Genomic DNA, 12,439 nt, shown 5'->3' on the forward strand with positions numbered 1-12,439 from the left:
CTATACATAGCAATTGATACGGTGCACCAAAACCTGCCAATGGCAACTACAGTGTCAGAGGTGCAAGAAGGGGATGGGAAACAGTTTGTTAATGATTACCACTATTCAAAGTATCTAAAGAAGTGATTATTATGAGCACAGGACCAATAGAGAGCTAATACTGTAGTTGAGGGAGGGCCCTTCGGGGCCCCTCTGGCCCAAGGGCCCCGATGCGGTCGCTACCGCTGCACCCCCTATTGCTACGCCCCTGGTCATGTGACACGCCAGCTTCCATGCACAGAGGATGTCGGAAAGCTGCTAGGAGCGTCAGGAAGTCTACAAGACGCCGCTGGAGGCTTGGTGAGTATTTAGGGGGGGAGAGGTTTGTGCTCTCATCCCCGGTATCTTATGTTTTCTATTTAATTAAGTCACAGCTTTGGTGACTGTCGGCTGCACTCGCTCTTGACATTAGGAGCTTCAGACTTGGATGACCATTTGCAGCGTTCACACAGCATGTTTGCTGTACCGATAACTAACATGTAAACCTTCCAGAGGGACAGCAGAAGTGGAGAAAGTGACCGTATTGTCTCTGACTTGCTTCCTCCAGGGATTGGCGGATGGATCGTCCTTCCAGAACCACACCGGGGCGGTTTGCATGCTGAACGAGGAGGCCGGAGTGGCCAAGGCGGTTGGGGTGGAGATCGTGTTCAGCTTCTTCCTGGTATTTGCTGTGGTGATGGGAGCGGTGGGGGATCGTAGCCGGACTCCGCTGGCCCCCTACTCCATTGCTTTCACCGTCATGGCGGGAATATTAGCAGGGTAATTATCGCCCTTTCTAAATACAATGAATACATCTGCAAAATAGCCACATATGTTCTTTAGGTGAGAGATATAACTGCAATACTACAGTGACAGCACAGTGCCTCCTTCTCAGTGTACTGTACATGGCTAGATGTGCCCCCGTATTAGGTAGGTTCCCCTTCCTCCCCATATAGGTAGCCAGATGTGTCCCCAGTATAAGGCAGCCCTCCCTCCCCAGTATAGGTAACCATATGTGCCCCCAGTATCAGGTAGGTTCCCCTTCCTCCAAATATAGGTAGCCTGATGTGCCCCCAGTAATAGGCAGCCTACCTCCCAGTATAGGTAAGTATATGTGCCCCCAATATTAGGTAGGTTTCCCCTCCTCCCCATATAGGTAGCCAGATGTGCCCCAGTATTAGGCAGCCCTCCCTCCCCAGTATAGGTAACCATTAGGGATGATCGGAACAGGCGATTTCCGATTTTGCGGTAATTCCGCTGTAACGAAATTCCGCTATCGCTACAGTCCAGCGAATCCCCGCGGTATTCCGCGGAATTCCGGTGGAACAATTTCCACAATGTTTAAGGGAACCTAATGGAAGTTTCCTTTTAAACAAATACCAGTTCCCTGACAGTCCTGCTGATAACTTTGGCTTTAGTGGTGGCTGAATTACAATCCTGATTACAATTTTTTTTGGAGCAGCAGGAGTTGTCATAGGCCATGGGACCTAGAGGTGGTTCCACGGCAGTCATTACAATTTTTGTTTGGAGCAGCAGAAGTTGTCGTAGGCCATGGGACCTAGAGGTGGTTCCATGACAGTCATTACAATTTTTTGAAGCAGCAGGAGAAGTTGTAGGCCATGGGACCTAGAGGTGGTTCCATGACAGTCATTACAATTTTTTGTTTGAAGCAGCAGGAGTTGTCATAGGCCATGGGACCTAGAGGTGGTTCCACGACAGTCATTACAATTTTGTTTGGAGCAGCAGGAGTTGTCGTAGGCCATGGGACCTAGAGGTACTTTCACAGCAGTCATTATAATTTTTTTTGGAGCAGCAGGCGTTGTTGTAGGCCATGGGACCTAGAGGTGCTTTCACAGCAGTGATTATAATTTTTTTTGGAGCAGCAGGAGAAGTTGAAGGCCAAAAGCATAGGGTTAGGATAGAATATAATGTCGGAAAGCTGCAAAAGCTTTCTTTTTATGATCTTAAAATGCAAAAATATGCGATGATAGTGATAGGCAGCAGAGTTTGAGAGGGAGACCATTTGAGGCTTGAAAAAAAGCAAAATTTTAATTTAGTCTGTCTAATCTTCATCATGAATCAGTGAGAGGGGCCTTGTAATTATCACTGATCCATGACTCGTTCATTTTTATGAACGTTAGTATGTCCACATTGTCTGTGGACAGACGGGTCCGTTGGTCGGTGACCACCTCACCTGCAGCACTAAATACTCGCTCAGAAAGAACACTGGCGGCGGGGCATGCAAGAACCTCCAGTGCATACTGAGCGAGTTTAGGCCAGGTATCCAGTTGTTTTGTCCAATACTCCATGGGGTCATCATTACTCTCCATATTGTCTGGAGCACTGACCAACCCCAAGTAATCATTCACCATACGGGCCAGCCGCTGGCGGTGACTACTTTGCCCGCTGGTGGTGGTGCTGCTAGATGGAGTATCTGGCATTGGCTGATAAAATTCCTTCAACATACTCAGCAGGTTCACAGATTGGCTATTGGTGCTGCTGCTGGGAGTGGGACCACCACAGAGCCGGATTAAGGCTAAATGGGGCCCTAAGCAAAGTAACTGATTTGCCCCCCCATCATATCGTAATAGAATCAGAAGATGCAGCTGCACAGCAACATGCCGCACACACCGGGGCAGCCGTGATACTGGTTGCTATGGGCAACAGCCCGCTTTCCTCTGTGGGTGCACAATGCAGGGAATAGCAGTGGCAAAATGCAGAGTGAGAGATGAATGGCTGGGACATTTGCACTCAGGGGCTGGGGCACCCCTGTGAAGAGGGCGCCAGATATCACAGCAGCAGCACTTTCCCCCTGCATCTCCAGCCTGGCAATAGCAGAAAGCTCTGGACACCGCCAAACCGGAAGCCGTTCCCCAGACAGAATTACATAACCACCCCCACTACTGAACAAACGATTTCCTCCCAAACTAGACAGCCACCATGCAGCCTCCATCCCAGTGCATACGATAGTCCAGCAGAGAAGGCAGCCGCAGCGGGGGAGAATGACAGCACCAGATGACTCACATTCACCTATTGCGATCCAAGCAATAGAGGTCCCCTCATCCGGAGCCCATTCTGTCTCCTCTAGAGTGCTGTCGCTCTGTTACTACTACTATTACTACTTCCTACTTCCTGTCTAATCTGAGAATTAGGAAGTTCAGAGTGAGCAGCTGCACTGTAGAAGAGACAGATGGGTTTCAGATGACGGTATCTCTATCGCTTGGATCATGGATAGGTGAGTGAGCGTTTGCCATCTGCTGCTATCATTCTTGCTGCAGCTGTGGTTCTCTGAGGGAAGGGAGAGAGGGGTGTGCAGCGGCAGAGCGCACAGTAGCCGGAGGGGGACCTAGGAGGAGAGCCTGGCTCTGAAGACAATCAGCAGCGCAGGGCATCATTTGACAAGACAAGACAAATAACATTTATATCGCGCTTTTCTCCTGGCGGACTCAAAGCGCCAGAGCTGCAGCCACTAGGACGCGCCCTATAGGCAGTAGCAGTGTTAAGAGAGACTTACCTAAGGTCTCCTACTGAATAGGTGCTGGCTTACTGAACAGGCAGAGCCGAGATTCGAACCCTGGTCTCCTGTGTCAGAGGCGGAGCCCTTAAAGGGACTCCGAGCAGTGCCTGTGGGTATGCCTTTAAGCATACCCACAACTAATTAATTACATCCTCACACCTACCAGCATGATGTTTGTAATTATATCCCCCTGGGTTCCTTATATTTCATTGCATTGTGCTGAATCGAGCTGCCGACTTTGGAGAAAAGTCGTCCTGTGTAATACAATGTAACTATGGAAAGATGCATATCATTTTTAAGCTCTCTTTCTCCTCTTTCCAATGATAGATAAACTGCCACCCTACGCCTTTTAGTTTTCGCGATCGAAATTGCTGTGGCTACGATTTCGATCACGAAAATAGCGAAAACTAAAAGGCATAGGGCGGCGGTTTATATACCATTGGAAAGAGGAGAAAGAGAGCTTTAAAATCATATGCATCTTTCCATAGTTACTGCACTGCTCAGAGTCCCTTTAACCATTATACCATCCAGCCACCGCTGACAGGATGGTGAGGGCTGGTTTATGTGCTGATGGGGCCCCTTTGACTCTGAATGGGGGGCCCCAAGCAACTGCTTTTGTTGCCTGGTCGGTAATCCGGCCCTGGACCACCAGACCTTTGCTGAGTATGATGAGGCTTGGTAGCTTGGGCCCAGGATACAGGTGCAGGAAATGCATCTTCTACCCAACGAAGAAGGTGTCCTGGATGTGGCTCATCCTGGCGTCTGCTTGGGAGGGGGGTATGAACTGCCGCATTTTCCCCTTGCACCGGGGATCTAAGATGGTGGCCACCCACATGTCGAGCCTTGATTTTAGAGTTTTAATCCGGGGTTCCTTACAGAGGCACTGGAGCATATGGGCAGCCATAGGGAAGAGATGTCTGCCATTAATCACCTCTTCCTGGCTGTCAGAACTGTCGTCATGCTCCAGCTCCACATCAGAATCTTCTCCCCCCCACCGGACAATGGGCTCTTCCGCTTCCACAATCTCTGCCTCCTCATCCAGGACTTGAGCATGCTCACTCACTCCCCCACTTGACTGACCACTGTTCAGTAGGGCTTCCTCCCCCTGTCCGAGCACTTTGTCAAGAGCCTTGTCCAGCATGAAGACAATAGGGAGCACTTCTGATATGCTGTAGTGCTCCTCACTGACCAATTTTGTTCCCTGCTCAAACGGCTCCACCACTTTACACACCTGTCCAATCAGCTGCCACTGGTCCCCAGTAATGTAGTCCAGTGGCCCTGTTCTGGAGAAAGAGGTCAGAGACAGGTATAGCCTGACCGCCATTCGCTGCTCCCACAACCTCTCCAGCATGTGGAGGGTGGAGTTCCACCATGTGGGACAATCGGAAATAAGCCTGTGCTGCAGACTATGGTGGCGCTGCAGCAGTTTCAAGGACGCTGTGGCGGTTGTGGAGCGACGGATGTGGGCTGACACTTTTCCTGCTGAGGCCACAGTGTCCTTCAACCCATCAAAAGTTCGTAAAAATTTCTGGACTACAAGGTTGAAGACTTGGGCCAAGCAAGGTAAGTGAGTGTAGCCACCTTCAGAAATGGCGGCCAGCATGTTGGCACCATTATCAGACACCACTATACCTGTCTCTAGTTTTCGGGGGAAAAGCCACTGCCAAATCTGATCCTGTAAGGCTGCAAGGATTACAGATCCGGTTTGCCTGTTCTCGTCCATGGATTCAAGTTTCAGCACTGCTTGGCATTTATGGTGCTGCAGACCAGTGTAGGAGCGGGACCACTTGCTGGGAGGCTCAACAACGGCGGACTGGCCTTGGACAGAACAGGTAGCAGAGGGAAGTAGAACAGGCCTCCCCTTCAACCCACCACCAGCTGAGATGCCCCAGATCTTGCACCCTCCTCAGCAGCATCATGGAGGGTGACCCAATGGGCGGTAAAAGTGAGATACTTTCCCTGCCCATGCCTGCTGCTCCAGCCATCCATAGTGAAGTGCACCTTGCCACCGACAGCGTGATCCATAGACTGTCCGATACACTCCACAATGTGCTGGTGAAGGGCAGGGATAGCATTCCTGGCAAAATAATGGTGGCTGGGGACCCGCCATTGTGGAGCAACACTGTTCATCAGTCTGCGGAAGGGGGCACAGTCCACAAACTGGTAGGGCAGCAGCTGTTGGCCCAACAGCCTTGCCAGGAGCGTATTATTTTTGACAACAAACGGATCAGTTGCAGGGAGCATCCGCTCCCTCTGCAACATTTCTGGCACAGAGGCTTGACACTGGAACACTGGTGATTCAGAGGAAACCAACAAGGGTGATGATGAGGTGCTTGCTGAGGTCTGGAGCCCTCTTCCAGCGTGGCATGCAGAGGGATTTGAAGTAGAATGGGACTCAGCAGGTTGGATAGGGACAGGACGACTAGAAAAAGAAGAGGAGAGGCCTGTTGCTGCTGCTTTTCCTCCACCCATTTATTGTAATTCTTTACATATTCGAACTCCCGTCTATGGTGGTTGCGCAGATGGCTTATCAGCCCTGAAGTGGCGAACCCGCTGCCCGATTTGCCTCTGCTCACCGATTTACGGCATACAGAACAGACTGCCCTGGATTCATCCTCTTCCAGAACAGTAAAATAATTCCATCCAGGGGACGTGCGTGCACGTGGAGCAGTGGTGCGACCTGTTCTAGCACGTCGATGCTCAGCATTGGACTGGTGGGTACTGACAGACGGGAAAGCACCTGCAGGCTGCTGGCCAACCGTCTGCTCTGTTTCTCCATGCTGTTCACGCCTGCTAGTGCCTAACCCACCAGATGGCGACCAGGTTGGATCAGCCGCCTCATCATCCAAAACATCATCCAGTTCAACCAAAGCACTGGAACCTATAAGTGACTCTTCTGGACCCTCCACCTGGCCACAAAACACCTCTGTAGTTGACTGGTGGTGATGTAACACACACAAGCAATAGAACACAGCAGTACATGCATCCAGCTACATTTGAAATTGGTCAGCAGGTGCTCGTCAGCCAATCAGGATGCACTGTCATACACCCTTTACCTGCCATACCACGTCTAGCAGCCATTAGCATTCAGGTGGGAGGCTTCAGTTGGACGCCATCGCAAGATTGCGTCGCTAGCAGGACCGCCCCGTGCAGGCATCCCTCCCACAGGGGTCCCTCCCTAACCGCTCACCTGTCCGCCATGTCCTAGAGCTGAAAGAAAACGTTTAAAAACACACGATTGGTTCACACGATGGCCAGGGGCCCCGGACCTCTCTCACTCTCACACACACGCTTGCGGACAGGTGAGCGGTTAGGGAGGGACCCCTGTGGGAGGGATGCCTGCACGGGGCGGTCCTGCTAGCGACGCAATCTTGCGATGGCGTCCAACTGAAGCCTCCCACCTGAATGCTAATGGCTGCTAGACGTGGTATGGCAGGTAAAGGGTGTATGACAGTGCATCCTGATTGGCTGACCGGAATCGCGGAAATCTCCATTCCGCGGAATCCGACGAGCAACCCTAGTAACCATATGTGCCCCAAGTATTAGGTAGATTCCCCTTCCTCCCCATATAGGTAGCCAGACGTGCCCCCAGTAATAGGCAGCCTACCTTCTCAGTATAGGTAACCTTATGTGCCCCCAGTATTAGGTAGGTTCCCCCTCCTCCCCATATAGGTAGCCAGATGTGCCCCAGTATTAGACAGCCCCTCTCCCCAGTACAGTCAGATATCCCTCCACTGTTATGCAGCCTCCTCCCAAGTATACTGTAGATAGCCTGATATTTCCCCGGTATGAGGCAGCCCCCCTCGCCAGTATAGGTAGCCACATGAGCGGCTTCAGTTTACTGCACAGGCGTGGCCATATTGGCGCAGGCTCAGTGCGGACACACTCGTTCCTGAAGAGGAGCGCAGCCTGATTGTCAATCCGACAAATGCTTGTTGGATTCCTTTGGTGCTATCGCGCCGCTAAACGGGGGTCCCTTCACCCCCAAACCCACCCCCGCACTCGTTGGTCGTAAAATTGGTTGTATATTTACTCTTCCTAGAGGCGGGGCTAACGGCTGCAGCCCTGCCTCGAGTCGCGTCTATCAGCGGCGCTTCGCCGCCTCTCCCCCGCCCCTCTCAGTGAAGGAAGACTGAGAGGGGCGGGGGAGAGGCGGAGATACACGCTGACAGATGCACGTGGGGCAGGGCTGCGGTGGTTAGCCCTGCCCCAACCAGAAAGCGCTCCCCCGCTGCACCGAGGGGATTTGGGGGTCAAGGGACAACCGTTAAGCCGCGCGATAGCGACATTTTAGCAGGGGCACACATGCCCCTGCTATCTATGAGGTCTGAAGCGAGATTTATTCTCGCTTCAGACTCTCTTTAAAGAGGAACTCCAGCCTAAACATACTGTCATTAAGTTACATTAGTTATGTTAATTAAAATAGATAGGTAATATAATCCCTTACCCACCCTGTTTTAAAAGAACAGGCAAATGTTTGATTTCATGAGGGCAGCCATCTTTTTGGTTGAAAGGAGGTGACAGGGAGCATGAGGCACAGTTCCAACTGTCCTGTGTCCTGAGCACCTCTCCCAGTTGCTAGGCAACGTGAACAACAACATAGGAAATCCCATCATGCTCTGCACAGCATCAGGGAAAAAAAGCCCAGGCTTTTTTTCTTTGATGGGTGGAGCTTAGATAAAAATGCAGCTAAATATGATGCTTTGGTAAGAAAAACAAAGTTCTGATGCTGTGAAACTGTTAAAGAAACTCCAAGCCTTTTCAGTTCTGCTGAGTAGATTTTTAGTCCGGAGGTTCACTTTAAGGAGGAACTCCAGTAATATAATGTAATAAAAAAAAGTGCTTAATTTTTACAATAATTATATATAAATGATTTAGTCAGTGTTTGCCCATTGTAAAATCTTTCCTCTCCCTTATTTACATTCTGACATTTATCTCATGGTGACATCTTTACTACTGTCAGGTGATGTCATTGGAAGGGGATGCTGCTTGCTTTTTTGGCAGTTGGACCCAGCTGTAAACAGCTATTTCCCACAATGCAATGAGGTTCACAGACAGGAAACTGCCAGGACCATGGTCCTCACAGTTTCTTGTGGGTGGAGTTTCACCACAATATCAGCCATACAGAGACCCCTGATGATCCGTTTGAGAAAATAAATCGATTTCTCATGTAAAAGGGGGTATCAGCTACTGATTGGGATCAAGTTCAATTCTTGGTTACAGTTTCTCTTTAATACACTTTAAGTGAAAATGGAGATGTGTAAGTTAGCAAAATCCGTGCATCACCGCAACCTGTGTGCACCGAGTGCAATGGTGGCAGAGAGGAGTACATATTATCTTGGCGCAGGGCAAGCCGAAAACTCCACAGCGGCGTTAAATAGTATTCCCCCTTCGGGTTGTAGCAACTCCTAGGGAGATGTAATTCGGGGTCTGGAGATCGCCGAAGCCCCAAATTACCATTACGCGGGGCGCACATCATAGCACTGCTGCTATGACGGCTCCCAGTTTCTGCGCTCGGCGCCGCGCGAGATGCGATAGAAGGTTGCACAGAATGAAGCATAATAATTCTGGCGAGTCAGTGACGCCGGGACATAGCTCCCAACTGTCCCTCTTTTGGAGGGACAGTCCCTTTTTGGGAGCCCTGTCCCTCTGTCCCTCTTTCCTCCTTATTTGTCCCTCTTTCAGGACTTTGTCCCTCTTTATATGTAAATATATATATTTTTCTACTAAAAATGTGTTTGACTCTAAACTTTATTTCCATCCTTTAAATTGATATATTACTAATTTTAAAATGTTACTATGAAGGAAAATGATCCAGGATAGAAAGGACGAGTGTGGTTTGAATTATAAAACAATATATTTTTCATATTAAATCTTTATGGATTGCATGACTAGGGGTGTGACGGGGGCGTGATCAGGGGTGTGGCTTAAGTGTCTCTCTTCCTCATCTCAAAAAGTTGGGAGGTATGTGCTGGGATACTGTATGACATTCGTCCCCAGATTTCTATTATCTTCCTCCATGTCTGTCTGCCTTGCAGGGGCTCCATCTCCGGCTCCTGCCTGAACCCCGCCCGGGCTCTGGGTCCTGCAGTTGTCATTGGTTACTGGGATTACCACTGGGTGTACTGGGTAGGCCCCGCCTCTGCGGCCATCTTGGTGACGCTAATCTACAGGTAAGTAGAGGACTCACATGGCTGAGATGAATGTAACACAGGAATGGTCAGTACACTGAGTCAGATGTTAAAACCGCTCTCAGGGGTGGAGCTAAATTGAACTAACAGAAGGAATTGCAAATTCTCTTTGCACATTGGAATTGCACATTGTCTCCGTATACAAAACATTTGCAGTGTGTTCAGCTATTTGTGAATATTATAATGCCATTTATATTCAGCATAAACTGTTACTCTGTGTGTCTTTACTGGTAGTAAGCCAGCTGCAGTATGTGTCATCTTTATGCTGATGCAAGGACTGGGGAAGAGTCTGTGTGCATGGATAGGGAACTGGCTAATGGACAGAAAACAAAGAGTTGTGGTCAATGGATCATACTCAAAATGGGAGACTGTTAGCAGTGGGGTACCACAGGGGTCTGTTCTGGAACCAGTGCGCTTTAATTTATTTATTAATGACCTAGTAGATGCTGTAGTGAGCAATGTTGCTATTTTTGCAGATGATACAAAATTGTGCAGAATCATCAACTCTCAGGAAGATAGTGTCATATTGCAACAGGATCTGGATAGGATGGCTATATGGGCACATACATGGCAGATGAAATTCAATGTTGACAAATGTAAAGTCATGCGTTTTGGACGTACCAATGGTCTAGGACCATACAAAATAAATGGGATACAGATGGGGACATCAAACTTGGAGAAGGACTTAGGAGTACTCATCGACAACAAGTTAAATAATCACACTCAATGCCAAGCCGCTGCAGCTAAAGCTAACAAAATTTTGGGATGCATTAAAAGGGAAATAAAAACTCGAGATGCTAGCATAATATTGCCCCTGTTTAACTAACTAGTAAGGCCACATCTGGAATATGGAATCCAGTTCTGGGCACCACATTACAGGAAAGATATTGCAGTCTTAGAGCAGGTGCAAAGACGAGCAACAAAATTGATACGAGGGATGGAAGGACTCACTTACCAAGAAAGGTTAGATAAACTGAGTTTATTTAGTCTAGAGAAAAGACGCCTTAGAGGAGATTTAATTAACATGTATAAGTACATCAAAAGGGCAATATAATTGCTTGGCAGGTGAGCTTTTTGTCCCTAGGCCTTCTCAAAGGACTAGAGGACATGATCTGTGCATGGAGGAAAAACGTTTTAGCCATTTATTTAGGAAAGGGTTCTTTACAGTAAGAGTGATTAAGATGTGGAATGCATTGCCACAGGAAGTAGTTATGGCAAATTCTATACCTGCATTTAAACGGGGCTTAGATGCTTTCCTTGCGTTGAAGACATCCATGGCTACAATTACTAGGTAATGCCCAGTGATGTTGATCCAGGGATTTTATCTGATTGCCATCTGGAGTCGGGAAGGAATTTTTTCCCTTTTGGGGCTAATTGGACCATGCCTTGTAAGGGTTTTTCACCTTCCTCTGGATCAACAGGGATATGTGAGGGAGCAGGCTGGTGTTGTACTTTGTTGTCTGGTTAAACTCGATGGACGTATGTCTTTTTTCAACCCAAATAACTATGTAACTATATAATGATCAGGCCTAGATTTACATCACAGGTGCCTATAGGCACAGATGTCCTCCTGGCACCTTCGTCCTCCAGAAACCCCCGCTGAACCGCACCACAAGTGTGCTGGCTAACGCAGCTATGACTTCTCCCTTACCAGTCATAGGTAGCTACAGGTACAAAAATTACACATGCAACTGCACGCGGTTTTTGTGAGCGAATGGGGAGGTTTCTTTGGTAATTTTGCTGCACTTGCAGTTGGGGAGAGAGAGGAGGAGGTGCCCAAAAAGCCTGCGGTGGCAGGGTTGCAGGGGTGATTGTTATGCCCATGCTGAGCAGAGGCAGTCATTAGAACAATTGTGCAGAGAGCAGAAAGTTTTTTTCTCTCCTTGCCCTTACTTGTCAGTCTCTCAGGATGGGGCCCCCTGCTGCTGCATCCCGTGCAGGGTCTATTGTTACGCCCTTGCTTGGTCTTCCAGAATGCTCTGGGAAGAGAATTCCACATATCTAATCAGTCTGGGCTAAGCATCACTGGGAGGATGGGGCTACATAGAATATACAGCAATATATAGATATAGGAAGTGTTTCTGGTGCTGAAAGCAGGAAAACTATCATGAATTGGGTATCCTGAATACATTACTGTGTTCTACTATATGTCACTACAGGGCCTCTTTAACTGTGCCTCTCCTTTGTATTGCAGGCTTCTGTTGGCTGGAAGACGACATCGGTTAATACTAAAGTAAATATAAATGGTACTAAATGACATGAAGTATGAAAACGTCATCAAGAGAAGAGGCGGAGTCTGTTCTGGGCATACGGAGTTAATGATATTAATATAACACTACTCCAGAGCTGCGCAGTCACTGCCTGGGCAATACAGACTTTCCGGAATCCGCCGCCATCGTTCTGTGTCGCCGAACTGACAACATTCACCCTCATTTTTCAAACTCATTGTAAAGAATTTAAGTCTAATTTTATGTAATCTTAATAAATAGCAGAGAGCTGTTCTATGATCAGAATTGTATTCACATCTGTAAAGAAACACAAGAAATAATGAATAAGGGATCTGAAACGCGTTAGCCTTTCTCCCCGCCCAGCCAACCCTGTCCCCGCCCCCAAGAAAAAAAAGCTTTATTTGTCCAATGAACATAATAACATTCAAAAGCATGCCATAACACAGTCATAGCTAAACAGATGAATGGTTTTAGATGAATGGTCG

General features: G+C 48.4%; 1 protein-coding gene across 1 annotated transcript in view; it reads left to right on the forward strand.

Moving 5' to 3' along the window:
* The window catches only part of LOC137542325 (aquaporin-8-like), a 36,320-nt gene extending 24,081 nt beyond the window's left edge, over positions 1-12,239 (forward strand). The window contains exons 4-6 of the mRNA XM_068264151.1: positions 587-798; positions 9,574-9,708; positions 11,921-12,239. Of these exons, the coding sequence (XP_068120252.1) occupies positions 587-798; positions 9,574-9,708; positions 11,921-11,963 (390 nt within the window). The 3' untranslated portion in view covers positions 11,964-12,239. The remainder of the gene's footprint in view (positions 1-586; positions 799-9,573; positions 9,709-11,920) is intronic.
* The last annotated feature ends 200 nt before the right edge of the window (positions 12,240-12,439 follow it).

Source organism: Hyperolius riggenbachi, chromosome 12 (genome assembly GCF_040937935.1).
Source record: "Hyperolius riggenbachi isolate aHypRig1 chromosome 12, aHypRig1.pri, whole genome shotgun sequence".
Taxonomy (NCBI): Eukaryota; Metazoa; Chordata; class Amphibia; order Anura; family Hyperoliidae; genus Hyperolius; species Hyperolius riggenbachi.